Here is a 22,147-nt window from a genome sequence, read left to right as displayed (position 1 = left end):
AAATGCAAAATAAGAAATGTTACTCGGCACAGCACAGTTCTTGATTTGGCCTGTGCGTCAGAAATAACATGAATACCTCTTCGGATGACATGAAGGTGAGAAATCATAGCATAAACCTATCTGCGCTCTGAGTAAGAAAAGGTGCTTAGAAAATGTGACAGTGAGACAGGATCAATGACTACCTTAAGCAAATTAAGCTTCTCGTTGCCACAATACTCTTCCCCCCCATCAAAATTATGCTTTCTGGGTTTTTTGTGTTGTTCTTTCTCCTCCCTTGGAACTCCTGCTGATATTTCAGGTATATAAGGCATTTTTTCCAGTGACTTTGATTCTTATCAGTGTGGAAAAAGAAGTTAATATTGATTGAGCGGGGGAGAAAACAGAAAAAGTGAGTGAGTAAGAGACTAATAGCCTGGAATGACAGGTCTGTATCAATTTTCAGTTCTCTCAGAGGAATAATATGCTTGTTTCCAGCAAATGGAAAAGTAGAATATGACTAAAACTGTCACTGACCTCCCACAGAATTTAATGGATTTTGGAGCTCAGAGAAGAAAAGGCAGTCATAACTAACTCTGATTTTAATGCACTTTCCTTGAAAGTCAGCAGTTTTATGAAATGCCGTATGCAGGAAGATAAAAAGTATATATATCTTATATAGCTGTAAAAAAATTTATATTCACTGGCTTAGTCTTTTTCTGACTATGGATGAATGCGTTTCTCAATAAGCTTAAACAATAACATATTATAGGTTCTAGGTGGTTTATATCCTTAACATATGCTGCCAGCATATAAAACGAACCTGTTTAAAAAGGATGGGCGAAAACTGTAAAGCAGTCTCATTCTTGGCCCGTTCAAGTGGCTTTTCTGTGTAAGTAGCTCCTGAACGGGCTAACTACAAAAATGGTCCCTTTCCTACGATGAAGGGGAACGTTGCGTTTGTGCATGTTGATTGGCAACAGCCAAAGTAAGTATCCTGTTTTGTCCAGTGGTAGACACTGAAAGAAAGGACGCTTTGTTTTGTGGCAAAGCCGCTTTTGTTTTAAATAAATAAATAAATGAACCAGCTCCTTTAATTTAACTGCCTCTTTGTTTTCGCCTGAAGCCACCAAGTGGCTGGTTCCTCTTCCAGAGCCGTCTCCATTGTTTTGACACTGTAAATATTCACACAGTTGTGCCGAGCCTTACTTTTCACGAAGGAATGGAACTACATGAGCAGGAAGATAATTTTGCTGGTGTTTTCCTTAGGAACCAGAATCGCCACCTAATCCCTGCGATAATTTGTAGTGCGATGCCATCTAGTGTGCAAAGGGCTATCAGGCTACTCATGCTCTGGAAATTCATGACAGCGGTGGTCTCCTCCGTGCATCCAGTTCCAGGCTATGCCAACAGCTTTTGGTGGAGAAGGTTGTCATAAAATTACAGCGTCGTGAACTTCCAATTTTCAAAATTCTCATCTTAATGATCGCTAGGGATTTTTTGGAGTGAGGATGGGCTGGGGAGTAGAAAAGGGCACGAAGAAACAGTGATAATTTGCCCAGCCCGAGGAGGAGTTTTCTGTGGTCGTGGGCTGCTTTTGTATCATTTATGTGTGTGTCAGAAATTGGTTCCTGGGGTTTAGAGCACGCCCAGTGGTTGGCAGGTGTTTCTATCCAGTTTGTTGTTACCGCTGTGCTTTCACGGCTTATGAAACACAGTTATGAATCCATGCTGAGTTCAGATCCCTAACTGGACCAAACTGGAGGCCGTTTGAATCTGACTTTGCTGCTCTTTGGACCTGTTGTTGAGTGGATTCGTTGCAGGAGAAGCATTACGTCATCGCTCATGCTGTCTGTCTTCATTTGTACTGTGATCTCTTAGCTGTCTCTTTTAAATTCTGCACGTGGGAGAATATAGTTTCCATCCCTCTCTTGTTCTGAAAAGTGTGTAACGAGAGTGATTTGGTTGCAGACTCACTTCCTTTTCCAACACCCATTTGGTTATCGTTGTGCGATATCCAGAATGTTTAATTCTGATCACTGCCAGGAGGGGGGCTGTGTCTCCCCAGGTAGTGACTAGACCTCAGCATGGCAAAGGCTGCCAGAGAGGATTAATTTCTGAATAATCTAGTTTCGGTTTCAATTAATTGTGAAATCAGACTTTAATAGGGGTATGAAATGGAAATAGAGAGAGGTAACGCCAGATGCCTTTATTTACATGTGTTAATCAACACAGACCCAAACAACAACAACAAAATAAACCACAGCCGTTCATAGAGTTTAAAATGCTTCACATTTGGCTGGAAACTGAAAAATGCGCTACTTTGCAGATAGGTGGAAGGTCAGTAGCATTTCAAAAAAAAAAGAAAAAAAGTACCAAACATGCCAGAATCCTATCAGAACCCTGAAGTTACTGTATTTCAGAAATACCAAATGTGGCTATGGAAACCCATCATTACATTGAATTAGCTTTGCTTTGAACAGTAACGTGGAAGATATTTACTTTACCCTTTTTGAGCCTAGCCTGTGGTGTAACGAATAACACACAAGAGCGGGCATGTGTACTTTGTATATCAAAGTGCCTATTTCCAAATGTCTGCTATTATATTCACCAGGGTCAATTAACTAGTGACTAAAGGTGGTTTCCTTTGGAGACAGACTGGGTTTTTCTTTTTGGCTGCTAGTTCTGAAATGGTAGGCATCGCAATTTTATGGGAATTTATGTCGGAAGCAAAGTTTGGTTTGCAGCCAGGAAGATTTTTTAGTTAACTGTTTAATTCAGCTCAGTGGGGCGAGGGGGAGAACAAATACCTGATGTTGATGGTGCCGTAGATGGTAGTAAGAGTTTTCTCTCTGGCAAAACACATTATGTCACTTCTGGCTAATTCTCTCTACTGTTCAACAGAGCGAATTAATTTGGGTTCCTGGGAAACTTGTGGATTTTGATGGTGTTGCTTGGGGATTGGGTTTGTTGGAATGAGGAAGATGATTTCTCTAGGAAAGAGTTGAGGCAGGTTCAAGGAAACTTTTGCATTATTCCTCTAGAGAACTTTACAATGGAGAGATGAACGTGATGGATTATAAGGCATGTTGACTGCTATGCTCACCAGAAAGTAGATTTACACCTGCCTGGTGCCAGGCGTAGAGGCCTGTGACAACAAGGGGAATTTTTCTCTGGTTGTAGGTGTGCAGTAAAAAGAAAAAAGTAGTTTTCTTAGAAGTACCATTTCTTCTGGCAGTGAAGAGTGTTAACCCTTTTTTGAAACACTGCTTATAAAACCAGGCATCTGATGCAGACTGCCTTGAAGGGTTGAAGCAGCCTCCCTAGCTTCAGCTCACGCCATTTAGCCATCCATTGCATGAAGGGTTTTCCCCACCTGCCAAACGGTTCCAGCTACGGCCGTTGCTCATCCCTCATTCCAGTAATACTCACATTACCAAGGGAATGAAAGAGCGGAGCCCTGTCCTGAGAATCGACTGTATTTAATACATGCACATGGGCACTTTCTCCACGTCGCTGCTGCTTGGGCTTTGCTCTCTCTTGATGCGGTACAAGGCATTGCAGACTGCAGAGGTCCCCAGCTCGGTCTGGTTGGGAACAGGAGGGTTCAGCATCATGACCTGTTACAAGGAGCGGTAGGTGGGGACAGGGAGAGTCGTGGCTACGTGGTGTAGGGCCCTCTGCGTGCTCTTGGGTGTGCGTGCCTCGGTATACCAGGCAGGCTGTAAAGAGCTGCTCTTCAGAGTTCCTCTAGAGATGTGTGTAAACCTCAGCTGTAGTTGAGTTTGTTTCAGCATCGATACTTTCCGTTAAAAACACAGATGTGCTGTACTACAGTGTGTCAAATCCTGCTGCTGTTTCTTATAAAACAGAAAATTATTTTGGACTTTGAAGTACAGCCAGGCTGCTTCTTATCTACATCCTTGGCTTGCGCAGGTGAGAACTGAATGTTGTTGTTTGTAAGGATGCAAGCAATGATTTCATTTAATAAAGTCAATGTAGAGAATAGTCATTTAATTTAATAAAGTCAATGTAGAGAATAGTCAAAATTGTAGGTGGTTAAAATGTGATTTGTCAGTTGGGGGAATAAGAACTTTTTTGGTTATTTGCTTGTGTTTCTTTTCCCAGCTGGAAGGAAATTAGCTATCTGGTAGGAATAATGCAAGTGAGTAGCATAGCTAGTTTAAAAGGAGGAGCAAAATTTATAATCAGGCCTGTCTTACATTGGTAAGATCCTCCATGTACTTATTAATAATATGTGCTACTAGTTAGCAAAATATAGGCAAATCATAGTACGGAGCACCATTCAGACATTTCTCTCTTGCCTTTTACAGGTCATTTCAGGATGCTATTTGCTTAGCAAATATGCTTCCGTCCTCAGAAGAGATTTTCTTCATTGTCCCTTTCTATAATCTCTTGTGCCCATGACAGGCCAGCCTACACATCATTAGCAGCGCCAATTCTGTGTCAGGAATTGCTTTCTAATTTTATCAGGGAAGACCAGGTGCAAGAGGGAATTGGGAATCAGCTTTCGAGATGGGCTGAGGGGAGGTAAAGAGAGAGCAGGACTTGGAAGGCTACCGCTTACTGATTACTACCCTGTTTTGCACAAAATAAGGCTGCTCTTGAGGTGGCTTAGGCTATGTCATTTAAAGGCGCTGGCTTCCTTCATTCTGTAATGTTTGTTTTCTTCATGCCGTTAGAGCACCCCATAGTCTCAAATATTTATTTAGGTGTATGAGAAGCAAATTTTGCCAACTTGTCATGCCTGAAAATATGGTATTTTCGGCAACCAGTGGCACCTTCTGATAAGTTTTCCAGTGTAACAGCTAAGAAGACACTTTGATGGAAAGGGAATTTTCCAAGGTTTGGGAAAAGTAGAGTTTTGGGGAGTGGGTGGGGGAAAGAAACTGAGTTTCTTTTAACAATGCTAATTTTCAATTTCTTTAAACAGCTTGCATTGAATGTTACAAATTCTCTAGGGTATTTTCACAGCTGAAGGAACAAAGAGAAACTTTGGGGGAAATCGCTATCAGCTGATGAAGAAGGCTTTAAGTGTGTTCCTATACTATGCTGTGCTACACTGTTCTATATTGTACATATGTGGGAAATAAAAACTGATGAACTGTCTTCACAGTCACGTGAAGATGCCCTTCAGGCATCGAGGATGTATGTGTTACACTACCACACAGGATATGGACAAATGGGCATGTAAAATAGATTAAAGTTTGTTGTCAGTGTCGGCAACAAACAGGGAAAATGGGGAGAATTGCACATGGGCAGGAGAACGGGTATCGGGACTGGCACGAGCATAGTTCTCTGTCACCCCACTGCATCTTAGACTCCACTTGTTAGAGAAATAAATATGAAAAGCGTGCCAGAATAGACTTGGTTTAAATTCTGTACTCTGCAGAGTTAGACATAAAACGTGAACTTACGGGAAATTCCTAATGCGTGATGTTAATGGAACAAGCCACTACGCTAACACCGTTAGATGCTTATGTGATGAGCTGCTGTCATTTGTTGTGCTGGCCAGCCCACCTCTGAGACTGACTGTAGCATCCCAAGCAAAGTAGCTACTTCAAATAGAGCACCATCGAGTGTATAATAATAAGAAATTAAATACAAGACAGAGTTCTCACATATTCAGGGTAAAAGCTGTTGCTGGCTCTTGAAAGATGAAGGCACTGGCAGTAACCTGCAGCTTCCGAGAACTGACTTAACCCTGTCTTGTATGTTCTACAACTTCCCTGAATTGGACTGCAAAATTAAGCTAGAATTTGGACAGGGAGCTCATTGTAATAGAGGCATGAGGTTGTGCTAAGAAACTGTCACATATTAAGATTTCCATTTTAGCCTGTGAGTTCAGAAGCATAGATGTGAGAAGAGAGCTAATTGTGTTCTCCTCCCTTCAATGGTGCAATAAATGCCAGGGAAGGGTAGACTGGCTATAATTAGAACCACTTACATGGTCAGTAATTTGCAAAATGCCTCTTTCTGACTAGAACTGACTAGACCTCGATATTCTGGACTAGCAGAAGTGCTGCGAAATTGCGGTAGCAGTGTTACATGATGTGGTGTTTGTTTGAACTAATAGTTCTTTGAATGGTTAAATTACCTCGCACGCTTAATACTGAAGCCAAAATTTTGGGCTGAGGGGAAGGGGTGATCTCCTTGTTAGTGGTTATCGGTGCTCAGGTGCTGAATGATAAAATCCTGCCAGTGAATAATGATCTGCAAAATTTGATTTTGCAGATGCCTAAGGATCGTTCATGCTATGGTCATAGTACGGACCCCTTGGAGGAGCTAACGTATTTAGGCTGTTAACTGAATGGGGAAGATTTTGACAGCAAACTTTTCATCATTTAAATACTTGTTTTCTTTAGGGAATATGTACAGTGAACAGAGACCCGTTGTACCTAGGCATTAGGGCACACATCCTGCATTGATTTGCAGTTTGCACAGCACCAGGGACTGGGGAGGAATTTCACGGAGCTTTAGCTCTGAGCAGTTTGATACCAGCGGAGAAGAAAGAACGATGAGGAATCAGCTTGCCTTAAACTGTGCTGGGTTTCAGGCATGTGATGGCAGTTCGCTGTCATTTTTTTTTTTTTTTTCCCTTTTGAGCTGTAGCAGCAGACTTCTATGCCGCGCCTGAACACAATCCCTGCATGCATTCCCTCCCGCTCTGTTTCTCTTGGCTCTTGTTAAACTCTACGGCTTGTCTTGTGGGACCTTTCCAATGAGAGAGCGAGCACGAGAGAAAGGAACACCACTGATTTCTCTACAGCGCAAATTGAGCATGAAATGGGCAGTGTGGAAACGGCTAACAGGGCTATGGAGGCAGATCTTAAATGCTATTCATAGGCACGTTCATCTGAAGAAGCAGCGGCACCAGGAAGAGAGGAGGGCGAGTGAACCGAATGTGGGGAGTTTAATTTGATTTTGCTAGCCTGGAGTTCTTGCATTTCGGAGCTGATGCCTGGAAGGTTTTTTCAATTAGCTGCTGGGAAGCTACGGAGAGACCTGGAACTGTTAGGCCTTGGCTAGGGATCCCATCCATGGAAAGAATAGATCATTGTAGCAGGGGTAAGTAGTACACAGCCTTTCAGAGATCCTCTATACTTGATGTAAGATCCTTTTTGTTTACTGGCACAGTATAATAATAACAACGCTAAAATAAAAACAACTGGAAGAATGCCTTAAGGATGGCACCAAATGCTAATGTGACGATAAAGAATGAATCAGATTACAGTTTAACAAGCAGTGTTTTCTTTGCAGAATAATCAGATGTAGTTTAAAGGGCGAGTTTATTGCATTTTTCTGTAGACTGTCTTACATTACAGATTTTAAAGCTAAGGATAATGCAAACTGTGGCTCTTCTTCCAGAGATTAACCTGTGGCCTTGTGGAAGATTTTTGTACTGAGCAAGTCAGTCTTAAAGCAATATTACTGAGGTACAAGGAATTAACTGGGAGTGGGGCTGGGGAGCATCCCAGTAGCCCTTTCCTACCTCAGCAGAAGTGAATGGCTGTTCAGATACACATTTTTAAACCTCTAGCATATCTTCTACAAATAAGAGAAATGAGAGGCCAGTAAAAAAAGGAGTGTATTGCATTTTACGGTGCTAGGTGTGTTCCAAACTGTTGCTGATAATGCCTAGAACACTTCCTTTGTTATGAGGGTAGGTTTAGCAAAGGTTTCTTTTTAAAATGAGAAGATTTTATAATTTATTTCCTTTCCATTGATCTTTCATGCATCTTTCCTTAAAAATAATCTTTGGAATAGAAAGTAATATCTGTTGATAAAGAGAGTGCATATTGACTCTGAACTTTTATCTGGATAATTTTGTAAACCTTTGTTACGTGTTTCTTTTTGATGCAGATATGCAAGTATGTGAAACATAGACTTGGATAAATCTTTAATCAGGTGCAGAGACACATAATACTCATCTTAGATGGCATGCTGACAGGAACCATAGAAAAAATATACAGTAGACAGATAAGTTTTACAAGATTACATGCATTTTTTTCATTCATAGCCAGTAAATTATTAACCGGACAGAATCAGCATCTGGGCTTTCTAGGAATGACTTTGTCCACGTGCCTACCTCTGAGATTCCTGCCACAGGCAGATCAGTGCCATTCCAAGCTCTCAGTAAGCGGTGCAAATCGGTGCAAAGCATCTAGAAGACCTCTGCAAAATGATTACGAGAATTGCCATTGCTCCATCATTTGGAAATCGTAGGTCACTGTAAGCTTTTTAGGATGTGTCGTAACTTCTCCCTTTGTGCTGGCTCAGCTCTCCTTGTCTTTTGTGTAGGAGAGTTGGACTTAAACCACTTCCTATTTCCTGCCTATCGTTGCGCATTGCTTTTCATATGGCCCACTAAGCCTTTTATCCCTTGCACCCAGATTTGCATATGTGAATAAAGGGAACCTCGTTACATACTTCTTTTCCCCTCTGTTAGTTGTGTCAGGCTGAGTGACGCCTTTCATTTGAGTTTTTGGTTAGTGTGACAAGTAAGAGCTGGTAATACAGTACCTGTGTTACTCAAAAATCTGAGCTTAATATTTGCCATCAGTCAAAGAAGCTGAGAGCTTTTTTGCGTTTTATTTATGTGTTTGTGTTTGGCTGAGCAGTCACGAGTAGAGTAAGGAGGACTGTTTGGACTAGCTGCTTTCAAAATACTACACTGTTTGCATGGCAGTGCTTCTCACACACAAAATTCAGCAGCTGTGAGATTTAAATTAGTTATTTGGAATCTATTTGTTTGACTTGTGGCTTTTTTTCTTACACTGATTCCTTACAACACGATTCTGTGAGTAGCTGGGTTTTCTGGTTGTTTGTTTCTTCCTTTTTTATCTTTCACATTTTAAAAACTGTGAATTCATGGGGAACAACTCAATATGCTCCGGAGATCTAGGGGACAAACTCCTAACGAGTACTGTGCAGCTTAAGTCAAATCTCCAAAGTTTGAAATAGAACAAGAAGTTCAAAATCCTCTGCCTGGTCTAGAAATGCTCTTTGCATGATGCACTCTAAAAGGCACTTTCCGTAAAGATGCTCAAATGTGTGTTCAAACTCTTTTACATCAAAACCAAATTACACCCCCCTGCTTGGGGCCTGGTTTATTGTACCTGGAGGTATCTGTGCCAGGAATTGCTGCAATGTTTGTAATTAAATTTTGTCAGCAGTGTAATATTAGTGGGAACACGTACCCTTAGTCATTTAACGCATCCTTGCAATTGCTTTTATTAAGGAAATGTTTCATTTATGCGATATTGTTTTACAGAAAATGAATTTGAAAGAGATAACTCGCATACCTCAAGAATATTTTAATTTCCTTTTGCCAGCACTACACTTACTGCTTTCTTTCCTTTCCTTGTGAGCCTTGATGTCTGTAGAGCAAGCCGCGTGGTGGGTACAGGCAATGCACTGGCCGTTGCTTTCCTCCAGCAAGGTTGGCCAGGAATGCTTGGGCGGGCTGTCAGTGCTTCAGCATGCTCCGTGAAAATACGGGGGCTGTGGAGCAAGACATCACACATCCTCCTGTGCCTGTCAAAGCGGAATGCTCTGGTTTCTCCGAACAAGAAAACAATCATTTAATCAACAACATGCCATAATAGAGGCTCTGTATTTACTGAAACCAGATGCATTCGTGTCTCTGGGGCGGGGCTTACCCTACAAGCTTTCTTTGCAATAGCTGTGGTTTTGATTTCTTTCATAGGTGTGCTAGCAAAACTGGGTTTTTTCCTTTGTGTTTTATCCCACGGTATGTCTCTGGGTGGTCAGAAGGAATAGATGGAGTCAGTAACAGATTCTGTTCGTTTATCTTCTAGTTCTTAGTCCCTGAAGCACATGTCTATGCAGCAGAGTACACGCACGTTTTCTCCTGTGCTTCAGGGCTGCTGGAGCCTGGTTAGCGTGGTGTTGGGTATGGCCTAATAAGCTCTCTTGAGGATGAATTTGCAGAAGGAGCGTGATTGCCTGCACCCATCCGTACTCCGAGATACGCTCTGGCAGCGATTCCCCAACTGTGGCCACAGTTACTGAATGCAGGGACTTTCCATGGTGTCACCATGTGTAACTTATTACCCTGCCGTATGTCTGGCAAAAGTACAGCCACCCTGAGTCCACGGCAAACATTTGAGAGCCACTGCTTAGTGTCGTGTTTCATTGTTGTCTCCTGAAACCCCAGGATTGGAAGTAGTTTCCCCCATGAGAAAAGGAGAAGAAAATGAGGTCATCATGGAAGCAGAAAACCATGCAGGAAAGAAATCTGTGAAGCAAATCTGGTAGTAGTTCTGTATTTCTCCCACGTCTTCCCAAATTTCATTACAAGTGAGATAGATTCTGCTTCATACGAAGGAGACAGAAAAATCCAGATTTCACCCAGCTAAGGTGGAAAGCGGTTTTCAGCCTAGTGGCTTTAATGTAAAAAGTTCTCTCTCTAATAATGTATTGGGTTTAGTTTCTCTGATGGCCGTTATTTCTGTAGCCTGGAATGCCTGGAGTGAGGAATTTTCTTAACGGTCAGTTCATATAGAGCTTTAAAGGCAAAAGACAAACCCACTAAATTCCAAGCAGAAAAACCCACAGGTGACAAATTCAGTGTATGGAGCGTTCCAGGATGGTGTGTCCCCTTTGCCAGCCATCAAGGGCCCCAGGCACTGCTCTGCACGCAGCCGCGCGGAGGGGGTGTTCGTTAGTTTGTTTTTAATAACATCAGGTACTTTAACGTAATGAAAACATTCTGTTTTCAGACCCTAAGAAGTTGTTTTTGCCTAATGGAGTCCCTAATGGCTGCATCTAAGAAGTTTTTATGAATATTTCATTGCTTATGAAGATTGACCTTCTTACACATTTAGAGGAAATAAAAGGGTGAGACCACATGAGAAAACATTTGCGACTTAATACAGGAAAATCTGGGGAAAGTATCTCTGATAACAACTCTCTGAGATTTTTATGTCTCAACAAGCTTAGGCATCAAATATTACTTGGCTTAAGAATTAAAACAAACAAACTCCAGCAGCATATACATGAGCTGCCTGCGTTGGCAGCTCGACCTGGAATTAGGGATTGAAAGTGAGATCTTTCCAAGTCGTGCATTTCTGACTGCAGTAAGAGTCAAATTCTGTCCAGTTTACTCCTGATTTCATCTTCAGAGAGGCACGAACTAGATCCCGCTGTGGTTTATGTCTGAGAGCAGTGTTACGATAGCAGTCTAGCATGGAGAGCGTGCCGTCGGGAGGATCCACGTCTCCAGCACTGCATGTGAGACTGGAAAGGGTAGAAGTGACCAGGAATTACCTTCCATCTCCTCTTGCTGCGTGCAACAGGAATGTGGCACCGGGCAAGTGTTTTGCCTGGTTTCACGTTCATTTTATATTGCTGGCTTAGTTGATTAATATTCCTTAACGTGCCTTATCTTTTCCCGTTTGTCTAATTGACCACCTTTAGTACTTAGAGTGGAACTGTCTTGCACTGGTCACTATGGTAAGCTTGAAAATACCAAGTCTGAAGCTGCTGTATTTGCAGTGGAGTCTTTCCTGGCCTGTAATTGAGCATCCCATCCCCAGTACCGTGTATTGTTGCAGCTATGCGAATCCTTCCTGACAAGGGGATGCTTGTGGACCTGTGTATACACAAGCACCTAGCGAGCAACGTGTTGGTATTCATCACCAAGAAAACAAAATCATCGTTCTCAGCTAATGTAATGGAAATCAACACCCGTCAGACCGATGCTGATAACTTTAGTCAGTGCTAAAAGCTGTTGTTGAATTTCAGTGTGAAGCTGGCTGCTGCTTGCAGGTAGGTGCCGTGTATTTTTCTGTCTATGGGGGTGTCCCTCTGCTTTGCCTGAGCAGGGGCAGTGGCCTGCTCTAAGGCACGCCACTGGCACAAACCTGTGGGCAGCAGCCTTAGTAACCTTTGTGTCCAGCATTGCATTCGGGAATCCACCTCTAAATCAGATGCCAAATCCAGGAGTAATTAAATCTCACAAGATGCCCCTCTTTTCTGCCATCCTAAAGTGATGCCACTTGCCAGGTCCCTGCGAGAGAGTTCAGGTGGATGTGTATTTAAAAAGTTGCAGCAGCTAGTCGCGCCACAGGAGCTGTGTTTTTCACGTGTTCTAGTCAGCATGGGAGCCCAGCGTACTCTCCTCTGTCTTTAAAGTTACCCTCCGCAATAGTTTTGATTTGCGAAGGAACTCAAGGAGTGTCACAGCTGTTCTAGCCGCTCTCAGAAGTACCGAGATGCGCAGCGTGCGTGCATGACCTCATTGGAAGCTTATATCAAAAACAAAATAACAAAATAACCCAAGGGAGACCTGATCCCGTGCATGTAAGGCACATATGGAACTATTATTGCACCCAGTGTGATTAAAGCACCTCAAGGATCCTGCTGTGGAGTTAGTATCTGCCCTTTTCTCTAGCTGTGCATATTTATAAATGATGGTAGGATTTATTAGTCTTGAAGGTGAAGCTCAGTTGAAGGGATGCTGACTGCTGAATAATCATGCTTCCATTGGAAAAAATTGTCTCATGTGATTTGCAGGCTTAAAATACTTCTGAAAGTAGCTACAGGCAAAATACACATCCCACCACCTTTTAAATTTACTTGGTGCTCGTACTTGCGTAAATCCAGCCTTCTGAGTACACCTGTGGTTTGATGTGAACTTGTGTCTGCTAGGAAGAGAATTTAAGCCAGCGTTGAATTTCACCTCTATCGCTAGTATCCTCCTTACATGTTCCCGTGATGTTTTCTGTTGTACTCTGCTCAATCCATGAGGGAAAACCAGGGTATCATCATGGCAACGTTTTGTCGTTTTGCTGCAGAGGTGCATTTGAGTTTAGCTGCAGCATCCAAGTACAAAGTTGAACTATGCAGTGAACCTCAATGCCAATACTAGCAAACTTCTGTGGCCAGAACTAATCTACGCGATGCTTCTACGCAGGCGTATCGTACGTGCTTTACAAAACTGACATGAAAATTCGGGCGCCCTGGGAGAGCTTTGCTTGCGTGCCTTTCGCCCTGGCGCTGATTACAGCTGAGTGCGGCAGGCCCGCGGTGTTTGACTGATCGTCTGGAGATAAGGTACAAGAGACCGTCCGCCGTGCAGTTCAGACGCGCAGCGAGTGGTGTTGTCACACTGCGGTTAGCTTGGAGTAGTAATTTGTGTGGCATTACAGGAGATGCGTTTTCTTTTCTGTCTTACGGAGCTCTGTTTGAATTTTGGGTTTATTTTTATTTTGTGCTGCTCTTGGATACTCTTTCGAGCTTTCAAAGGGATGATTTCAAATAGCGGTGAAGAAATGGAGTTTCAGATATAGAAGTATTCTTTAAACATTTCTTTCTTGTCTTTACTTTCATCATTCCTTCAGGATATTTGTGCTTGGGTAAAGAAGCCACTCTGTCGGAAATGTTCTTTTCCTGCTCTGAAGCCACAGTTCAGTACAAAAAGGAGAAAGCAGGAGAAGATGGGAAACTATGTGGGAGTATAATTAGTACATTTAGCAAGATAGGTCTGGAGAGAAGAAAAAAAGGCCAGATAAATAAATTTATGCTGTCAGAGTAATTAGAAAATTTTTCCCTGCTTAAAAAGATTCGCCAACCTAAAATGTCAAATATAATAAAATAATAGTTTCAAATATATCAGAAGACAGGTCTTGAAGGTGCCCCATTACAAGACAAACTGATGTAAGTAATGGACTCAGCTAGATGAAGATGAAGTGGTGCTTGAATCACCAGGGTAATTTAGGAGATAGGGAAAGTATTGTCTATTAGGGACTGGAGCTGAGAGGTAATAAAAGCTTTTTCTTATAATGAGTCTGCATCTCTGAGTTTGATCAGTGTTAAGGCTTTTAATTTCTTCAGCATCTGTCCCAAGCATATTTGGGCCCTAGAGGTTTTTTTGTTTTTTTTTTTTAATAAAGCAGAGAAATACTTCAGAGGAAAATTAGCCTCATATTTCTTGCTCTTGACCATCAGACATACTTTTCACCCAATGCATACATTCCAGAGTGATGCATAAAGGTAGCATTTGTCCTGTGGTTTTTCCCTCATCTGATTTGCTAGATTGCACAAACATCGTAAATTAGCGAAAGGACAGGCATCAAGGAAACATTAGAAGTGTGGTGCTTTAGAAAGAAAAAAAAAAGTCCATTCCTAATTCTGTCAGAAAAAATTATCAGATTTAACAGTGGTTTGGAAACTTAATGAGCTTTTGCTATGGCCGCGTATGAGTGGCAGAAATTTCAGTTGCATGCGTCTGGCTGCGTTCGCCAGGGAGTTAACCTTAAATTCCATCTCGGAAAAACGTAAAAAGATTACCAGGTTTCCTTGGAACAATGACACATCCTCTGCCAGGAAAAGCATCAGCCTTTCCACTGACTTAAAACTCCTGGCGAAAGACACTTCTTCAGCATTCTTGCCATCTCTTCTCTCCTCGAGATTTCTACAGATGTGTGCTATGTTTGAGATGAAACCTGCTGAAGTTTATGCTTGCCCGTGGGGCTGATTCATTGCCATCCGCCCCGTCTCATCCTTCCGTGCTGGGGAGCTCGAATCTCCTCCTGCCCGGGACGCTGCCGGTCGGTTGCGTGGGGTCACAGATGGACAGGTTGCGGCAGAAAGCGAAAGGGGCGGGTCTGCTAAGGAGGCTTACGTTGCTTATACTTTACAGCAAACTTACATAATTTTAATATTATGAAGTATTGCAGTTCCTCTTAATCTGTAGAGAGCAGCTATATTCATTTTGTATACTTAATTACTTTGAATGGCCATGAAATGCATTTTTCACGTGATGAGAACGTGCGTTTGCACGACAGTATGCGCAGGTAGGTGCAATTTGTCCGGTGCTTCACAGCAGGTTTTATGGCGATAAGGCACGTATTGCACTTCAGGTACGCAGACCAAACCAAGTCACGGGCAGGACTGCGTGTTGAGGAACGCCTCAGTAGATGTACCTGCTGTTGAGGGTCAGGGACAGGCACGGTTCTGCCAGCACCTTGGTATGAGATGCCAGAAATGCATCTGATGGCTCAGGCTTGGTAATGGATATATGTCATTGTGCCTACATTTTCCTGGAATAGCTAGGAATTGCTCCCTGCGGCTTAGCATTGTGTCAGTTATGTACTCACAGTCACGCTAAAACTTTTTGCAGGAGCCACTCACCAGTGCGCAAATACAGTAATGCATAGTGGTGCCGGCAGGTTTGGAGTTTGGGAGGAATGATTCTGCTCCTTCTACCTGGAAACAGATAGGGAGAAGATTTGGAGGGAGAAGGAATCAAGCATGTTTTTCTAGCCCATAATTTTAATTCTCTAATTAATTATCATCTAATTACTTAATGCCTTCCACAATTCTAACCATAACTCTATTCCATTAAGGGAGTGGGATTTGGGTTTATTTTATTTTGTTTTGTTCTTATTTTTTGTTTTAATTTTTGAATTTTTTTAGCCGCAAGATTTTAAGCTTTAGATAACAACACCATGCAAAATGAGTTATGTCATTGGAAGCAAGGCAGGTTCACAGCGTTAGCTATCAAACGCATAGGATAGATTTGCCAAAGCTCTTGTAACCTTTTCTTTAAGTATGTGCTGTTCTGCGTGCCGGCTCTCTGCCAACGGCCCCGTGTTACTCACTTGTTGAGATACGTGCGTGCGAGCGAGATCAAGAGCAAGCGTTCGCGCCTTTATGAAGCAGAAGTTGATATAAATGAGTTTCATAGACAAATCAAATGTATGCTTGGCGAGCTTTGCACAAATTACCCTTTTTTCAGGAGAGCTGGTTGATGGAGTTAACATCACTTGGCAAACAAGGGAAACAAGGAAATTAAAGCCAAAGCTATCTAAATGAGCTTACTTCGACATCTGGGAGTCAGAGGCACGGCTGGGAGGAGCAGACACAGCCCCACTGACCTTGCAAAGCAAAGCCAGCTCTTACCTGGCGAGGATTTGGCACTTTGGTTTAATAGCCAACAATCCTAGTCTTGGCAACAGATTTACATCGTGCTTTTCCTTGAAATGATTTTTTTAAAATTTTAGTAGTTTATAAGAGGAGCATATATAGCATAAAAATGCATGAATCTCAAGAGTCATATTTTTCATTGTTTTTCTGCCTGTGGTGACACTGACAAGCGAAACACGCTCGTGAAACAGGGCCACTTAAAAGCTGCCTCTGCTCTAATTAAAGTCCTCTCCGCAGTTGCTAGCCCTTGCTTTTGGGATCTCCGTGCGGGGAACGTGGCGGGTCCCACGCGCCTTGCAGACAGGTTCACGGTAGGCTTGAAATTGTGGAGCTCCAGACAAACCAATGAGTCTTTAAAACACCTGCTGCTTTGCTCCGAGCACAGATCGGCCCGAGTTTGATGCGAGGATTATTCTTGGAGGGAGAGCAGAAGGGAGCTTCCAAAGCCACTTTGGAGACGAGCGAGGAGAGCGTTTGTTTTCTTCTCGTTAACCCCTGTTCTGGAAGATAAATGCGCACGCACAGAATTGTGCTCTGTAAAACTACCGAGCTTTTGAATAAGACTTCTGAATTCACACAGAATTCAGCACATTCAGAGGTAAACTTACCCCCCCCATTTACTTTGTCGCTGTTTGTCTGTACAAGAGCAATAACCAATAAATTGTCCTCTGCAGGAGACTCCTGTAATCACTGTCTTTATCTGCTGGCTGGCTTACTAGAGATGAGCTGCTTTTTCTCAGGCAGTGGGAAGACCACATGAACTAGAAGTATTTTTAAGCTCGTCCTGCCTGTATATACCGTCAATAAAGTCTCGGCTAGCAAACCCCGCTCTTTTTGGCAAAATTGTATACGAACCAGGCATGTAGCTTAATTTTGGCTTTCAGGTTACAGAGGTGAAACTGTTAAGAGACACTGCGAGATCCTGATTGCTTCTTCAGCTGGCCGCCTGCTCTTGGGAATCTTCGCTGCTATTTGGTTTATTATCGTTACCCGTCGTTTGGCACGTCATTGTGTTAGGAACCACAGCTCTCGCTAGTCAGCCGCGCAAAGCGACACGGTGTGGGTTTGCAGGTAGATGCAGAATTGCCCGCCTGCTCCAGGATCTAATGCTCCTCAGTCCTTTGTGGGTGTGCGCAGAAAGGCAGAGCGGAGGCTCACAAACTTGTCTCTAGCTGCGTGAAGACAATTTTGAATGATACCTTGACATAAGGTTTACAGCAGTCTGCGTTATCCATACACCTGTTAAAGTGTGAGGTGTTCGTAAGACCGTCTTTAAGGCTTTCTTTGTGTGTCATGAAACGTTGCCACTGAAAAGAGTAGGGTACCGTAAACCTAATTTATGAAGTCAGTCATATCTACTTGTGCTAGCTAAGCATACGTATCCCAATAATAAATGAACCTAACAGAACCTAATGCATCATAATTGTTTTTCAGGTTCAGGAAGTTTGACAGCCATTTTGAATGTGAAAAATGAACATTTCAGATTATATATCAAGCCATCTATGTAAAGTATGCTGTTCAACACTTTGATCAGTTACCATAAATGCTATTTACAGATCATTTCAGCTCTCTCAGATGATACACACTGACACTCTCACAGGGGTATCCTTGAGACCCTGCTGTCTTTGGTCTGTCCTTTAAGAAGATGAAAATCAAGTTCCCAATTTGGAGTCAACCAAATTCTGCCTGTGAGTCACATTCAGAGTCCACTAAGGTCAAGAGAGGCCTTTGCTTTGTGCTCCCTGGATTTCAAATGGGGCCCAGGTGCACCTGTACTTTCTAGGATGTTTTGTTTATAAGGGATGCCGCAGGAGGAAAGGCTTTTAAACATCATGACATCCACGATTTTCGGAAAAGCATTTAATGCATTAACAGAGCACAACAAAAATTTTGCTGCATGGGGAACAGGCAGCGTAAGCGAATATTCATCTTCCAGGGTATTTTGCTGCGAGGACAGTTACGTTACGGGATAAAACCAGTAGATTTCCCTGTGCATACAGTTCTGCTCTCTCTGCCTCTCAGTAGGCACGAGGCGGGCTGCAGGAGGAGGAACAGTCGCTCGGTTAGCTTTACAACCTTACTCTGAAACAAGACAGTTGCATGCATGTAGGGCAGTACAATGGATTTAAAATGTCACTTCTCACTACAGTGAGTTTGTCTAAATGTGGGCAACCGGGAGCAGTGACATGGAAACTAGCTATGTGGGTATAAAGTTGATGAATATAAATCAGTAGGTTAATCCTCTGGTAGGTATGCTCTCTCAAATGAAAAGTTTGCTGTAACTTAGTCGTATACACACATGGACCTCACGCCTACGGGTGATTCACTTGCTATTCCTGGAGAGTTCGTGTACAGACTTGGCTTGACTTAAGTCCAAACTGGTGTAAATTACAGTATCTGGAAGAGGAAAGGTGATGCAATTCACCCTTTGTCTTAACTTGACCCATACCTTTTTCTGCCCCGCGTTGTGTTGCACAGAATCAGGCCTTGAATATGTTTTGGGAGCTGCTGCATTTGTATGTTGGCATTTTCATTGCCTGGCTGCTGGCTTTTCAGGTAACTGGAGTGAGGTGGAGCCTGCACTGATGTCCTTTAGCACTGATATACTTCAGGGAGGCAAGGCAAGGCCTGAAATGTCACTGTGGGTTGATAGAGCAGGTGTATGTACCCTAAATAAGCATAGGGACGATTAAAGGATGGAAACTTTTCTCCCTGAGTAGGAAACCCACGTTTAATTGAACTGGAGTTCCTTGTTACCTGACAGCCGTGGAAAATATCTCCAGCTATGTATTAGCTTTCCTTTACTGCATGCTTTGTTCTTTTGTTTTTCTTTGACTGTTATTTTCAAAACTTAGTAGCACTTCAAAAGTGAAATTTAATAGCAAAGAATGATGATAAAATCAGGGGGGGGGACGGAGGGACGGACATGAAATACAGAAATAAATAATGGTGGTATTTAATCACATTAATGGCAGCAGGCTACACCCTGTTACACACACAGAAAAGTCATTCTTAAAAATCTTTAAAATTGCCTCCTCCTGGAATGCCATTTTTTTAGTGGAATTCAGCTCACCATGTGAAAGGTCCTCCACAGCACTTAGAAAGATTTATCTCTGGGACTGTATTGCACACCAGCCTTATGAGGATGTGAGCATGCGTAAAAACCTTTAAAGTTCTCAGTGGAAAGCTTTATAGGAGAAAGCTCGCTTTGAAGGGAGAATTTATAGGTGGAACGAGAGGCTGTCCGAAAGGCGAAAAAGAGAGCGCGCTGCGAAAGCGGTGCAGGAGGAGCTGCGACAGCGGCCGTGGGAGACGTTCCATGGGTTTTCTGGAGAGGTGATTTATGAGGGAGCAAAGGTAGTATCCAAATGGAGGTGGCACTGGGTGGATTTCATCTTCAAGAGCTTGCACAGTGTTTTGAGACTTTATATGTCCTTGAAGTTTAATGTGAAGAGCAGCCTCAGCAAAAGGCTCTTAGATGTCCCCAGCTAGGTACCGCTTTTTTTCAACTGCTCTACGCTGTTAGGCAACAGTGAAGACTGAAGGTGCAAACTTGATTTCCGATACAAATCCTTTGATGGAAAATTGGCATTTGCTTGCCAAAAAGGACTGCCACAAAGCAGGAGAAAGTTTTATTTGCATAACCAGCACGAGGGAGTGGCGAGCATTTGCACACATGCTCTCTCTTCTTCTAGATACATGTAGTGTTGTAAAAATACAATAAATTATGGCAATCCAAAGACTTTCTTTGGTCCAACAATCTTTTTAATTATCTGCAATCATGTATACAACCATCAGAAAAGAAAGTGGTATTCAGGAAGTTAGGCCTGGTGAGGGAGGAGCGCTGAATTTGCGTGCTCTGCAGCATCCTTCCAAAGAGGAGAGAGATACTGGCAACATGCAAGGTTAAATTCACTCTGGGTATCGGTGGTCATGTATATGTAAGAGAACTTTGCCTTACATCTCCCTCCTTCTCAGGAGGTACATGCCTCTAATCACCTGGTTCTGATTTTCTCTTGCTTACATTCATTAAAATTTGGCAATTTGTGATTTTTCTCTTCAGACTTGTGTTCATTTCTGCTTTCATTTGTTGTTGGTTTTTTTTGGTCTTAGCTAATTACGTTTTTTGAACAGACTTAACATTTTTATGCACGCATTTTCCAAGAAAGAAAGCGTTGTTCCAAAAGACCTTTGTGTAAAAAGTCCTGGACTCTTCTTCAGTGCTTCTATTTTTAAGCTGGCATCATTTCTGCTTAAGAAAGAAAGCGAATAACTCTTCTGGCAAGTACAGCAGTGCTTTCACTGTACAATTTAATGTCCATCGTGCAAGGAGTAAAGGTAGCAATGATGGCTGTGCGTGCGCAGAGAGGCTGAGATACCTCGTCCTGTTCCGTGTTTAAGGCAGTATTTCATGGTTTCCTATTCCTGGGCCTCTGCACTGGATAAGGATCTCTTTTTCTTTTATAAAACAACTTTTTGCAAGGTATTTCCTTTTTTAATTTGCTTTGTAAACAGTCTTAATTTGCTTACGATCACTTTGTAATTTCTGTTTTCAGAGAAGATCATTAAAAGTAAGCCATTTTAAGTGTAGGATATCAGGACTCAGGGGAGTGGCAGGACTAGCAGCAGGACTAGCCAAGGCGCTGGGTACCTGTACAGGAATGACATGGTTAAACCTCTCCTCGCTGCTCTGAAAAAAATCACGTCCTGATGTTGTATTTAATGACTCTGTATGTGATGAATGGTGCCATAAAGCTCTCTGTTGTGGTAAATTGCTTGACAACACTGAAATTAGGAGGTATGTTTTATTATCTAATGTCTGCCTGAACATATAAAATAAAAAATGAATAAAATTGCAGGGGGAGAGGAATCACTGTTCTCTGATACATGAATATTTAGAGAGATATTTTCAGTGAACAATTAATTTTGCAGCCTTCTAAGCTAGAGGTTTAATCCCCTTGCCTTCCTAAGATTGTTTTATTTTTGAACCATATTTTTATTTTCAAACTGTCAGGTGAGATGCCAAAATCCAATGGCATTCAAGGCTGTGTGTAAGACATGAATGCTGAGTATTTTCTCTCTGACAACTCCAGACAGACAAGCGCTTCCCTGATTCCCTGATACTCAGCATGTCTTGGAGCAAGTTGATGCGAATGTTGTGCTTTGTGCGTTATTACATGCCTGGCTTATCCCTGCTCACTGACCTGGTCTTTCTCTCTCCCTGTTTTCTCCACCCCCTCCCTTGGTGTAGCTTTCGCTCCCGGAGGAACAGAATGAAGTAACGAGAAACGGCTGTGAATCCAAGGAACTGGTCTACCTTGTACAGATCTCTTGTCAGGTAAATGCCGTGTTTTTCTGCCCCCACCTCGTTTTGCAGACTGCGTTGCATTATGTTTGGCAACGCAGCCTCGTAATATGTTGATGTGACACTTTTCTGCAGCATGTGTGGTTTTTTCCACTTCTTCACTAGCTCAGTCCTCAAAAGGATGCTCTCTGTGGTACTGTGACCAGCTAATTTTAAGAAGAGAAAAGGAGCATCGAGGGGAGAAAAAGGAGTCTGTTAAGCAAATAATCCTCGCTACGGTTTGTGCAGAGCTGCACAGCGATTAGCCTAGAGACACAAGCGCGTATGCCTAGGCTGGGCGTACGTACGTTTGTCAGTTGTGGGGGGAGTGTACATTGACACACGGACGCACCAGATACATAAACAGAGGAAGTACGTGAGGGAGAATGCCGGCCAGTATTTTTGTTGATCGAGGCGTGCTGCTGGCAGCCAGGAGATGGGGATTCTTGATCTGTTCCCAGTTATGTCTCCAGACATCTGGTATGAAATTCTTTCACTGCCTCTGCTACTGTGGTATCAGAATGCTTTGGGCAGATAAATCTGCCGCTTTGTACCACAGATTCCCCGTCTGCTAATACGTAGATAGTGACTTTGTAAAATGCTACGTAACAGGTTATCATATTTTAATATCTTGAATGAAATTGTTGTTTGTAGGAGACATATTGTGTTGACAAATTCACTTGAGAGTTAATGCCTGTGTTTGGTCATTTTTCTGGTCTTAACATAGCAGTTCTTTTCATGATTCATCTTGGCGCTTCTTGAGCGTCCATCTTATCCATTTATGCTGAACATTAATGGGAATCACTGTGGTGTCTGTCTCTCTTTTGAAAGCCCTTTATGTGATTCTGCTGA

General features: G+C 42.6%; 1 protein-coding gene across 1 annotated transcript in view; it reads left to right on the top strand.

Annotated features, from left to right (window-relative positions):
* Positions 1–22,147, top strand: part of ARHGAP32 (Rho GTPase activating protein 32) — a 168,188-nt gene that overhangs the window by 49,113 nt on the left and 96,928 nt on the right. The window contains exon 6 of the mRNA XM_082330885.1: positions 21,203–21,289. Coding sequence (XP_082187011.1) covers positions 21,203–21,289 — 87 coding nt within the window. The remainder of the gene's footprint in view (positions 1–21,202; positions 21,290–22,147) is intronic.

This window comes from Platalea leucorodia (assembly GCF_965183815.1).
Source record: "Platalea leucorodia genome assembly, chromosome: 20".
NCBI lineage: Eukaryota > Metazoa > Chordata > Aves > Pelecaniformes > Threskiornithidae > Platalea > Platalea leucorodia.
This window is presented reverse-complemented; position numbering and strand designations above follow the sequence as displayed.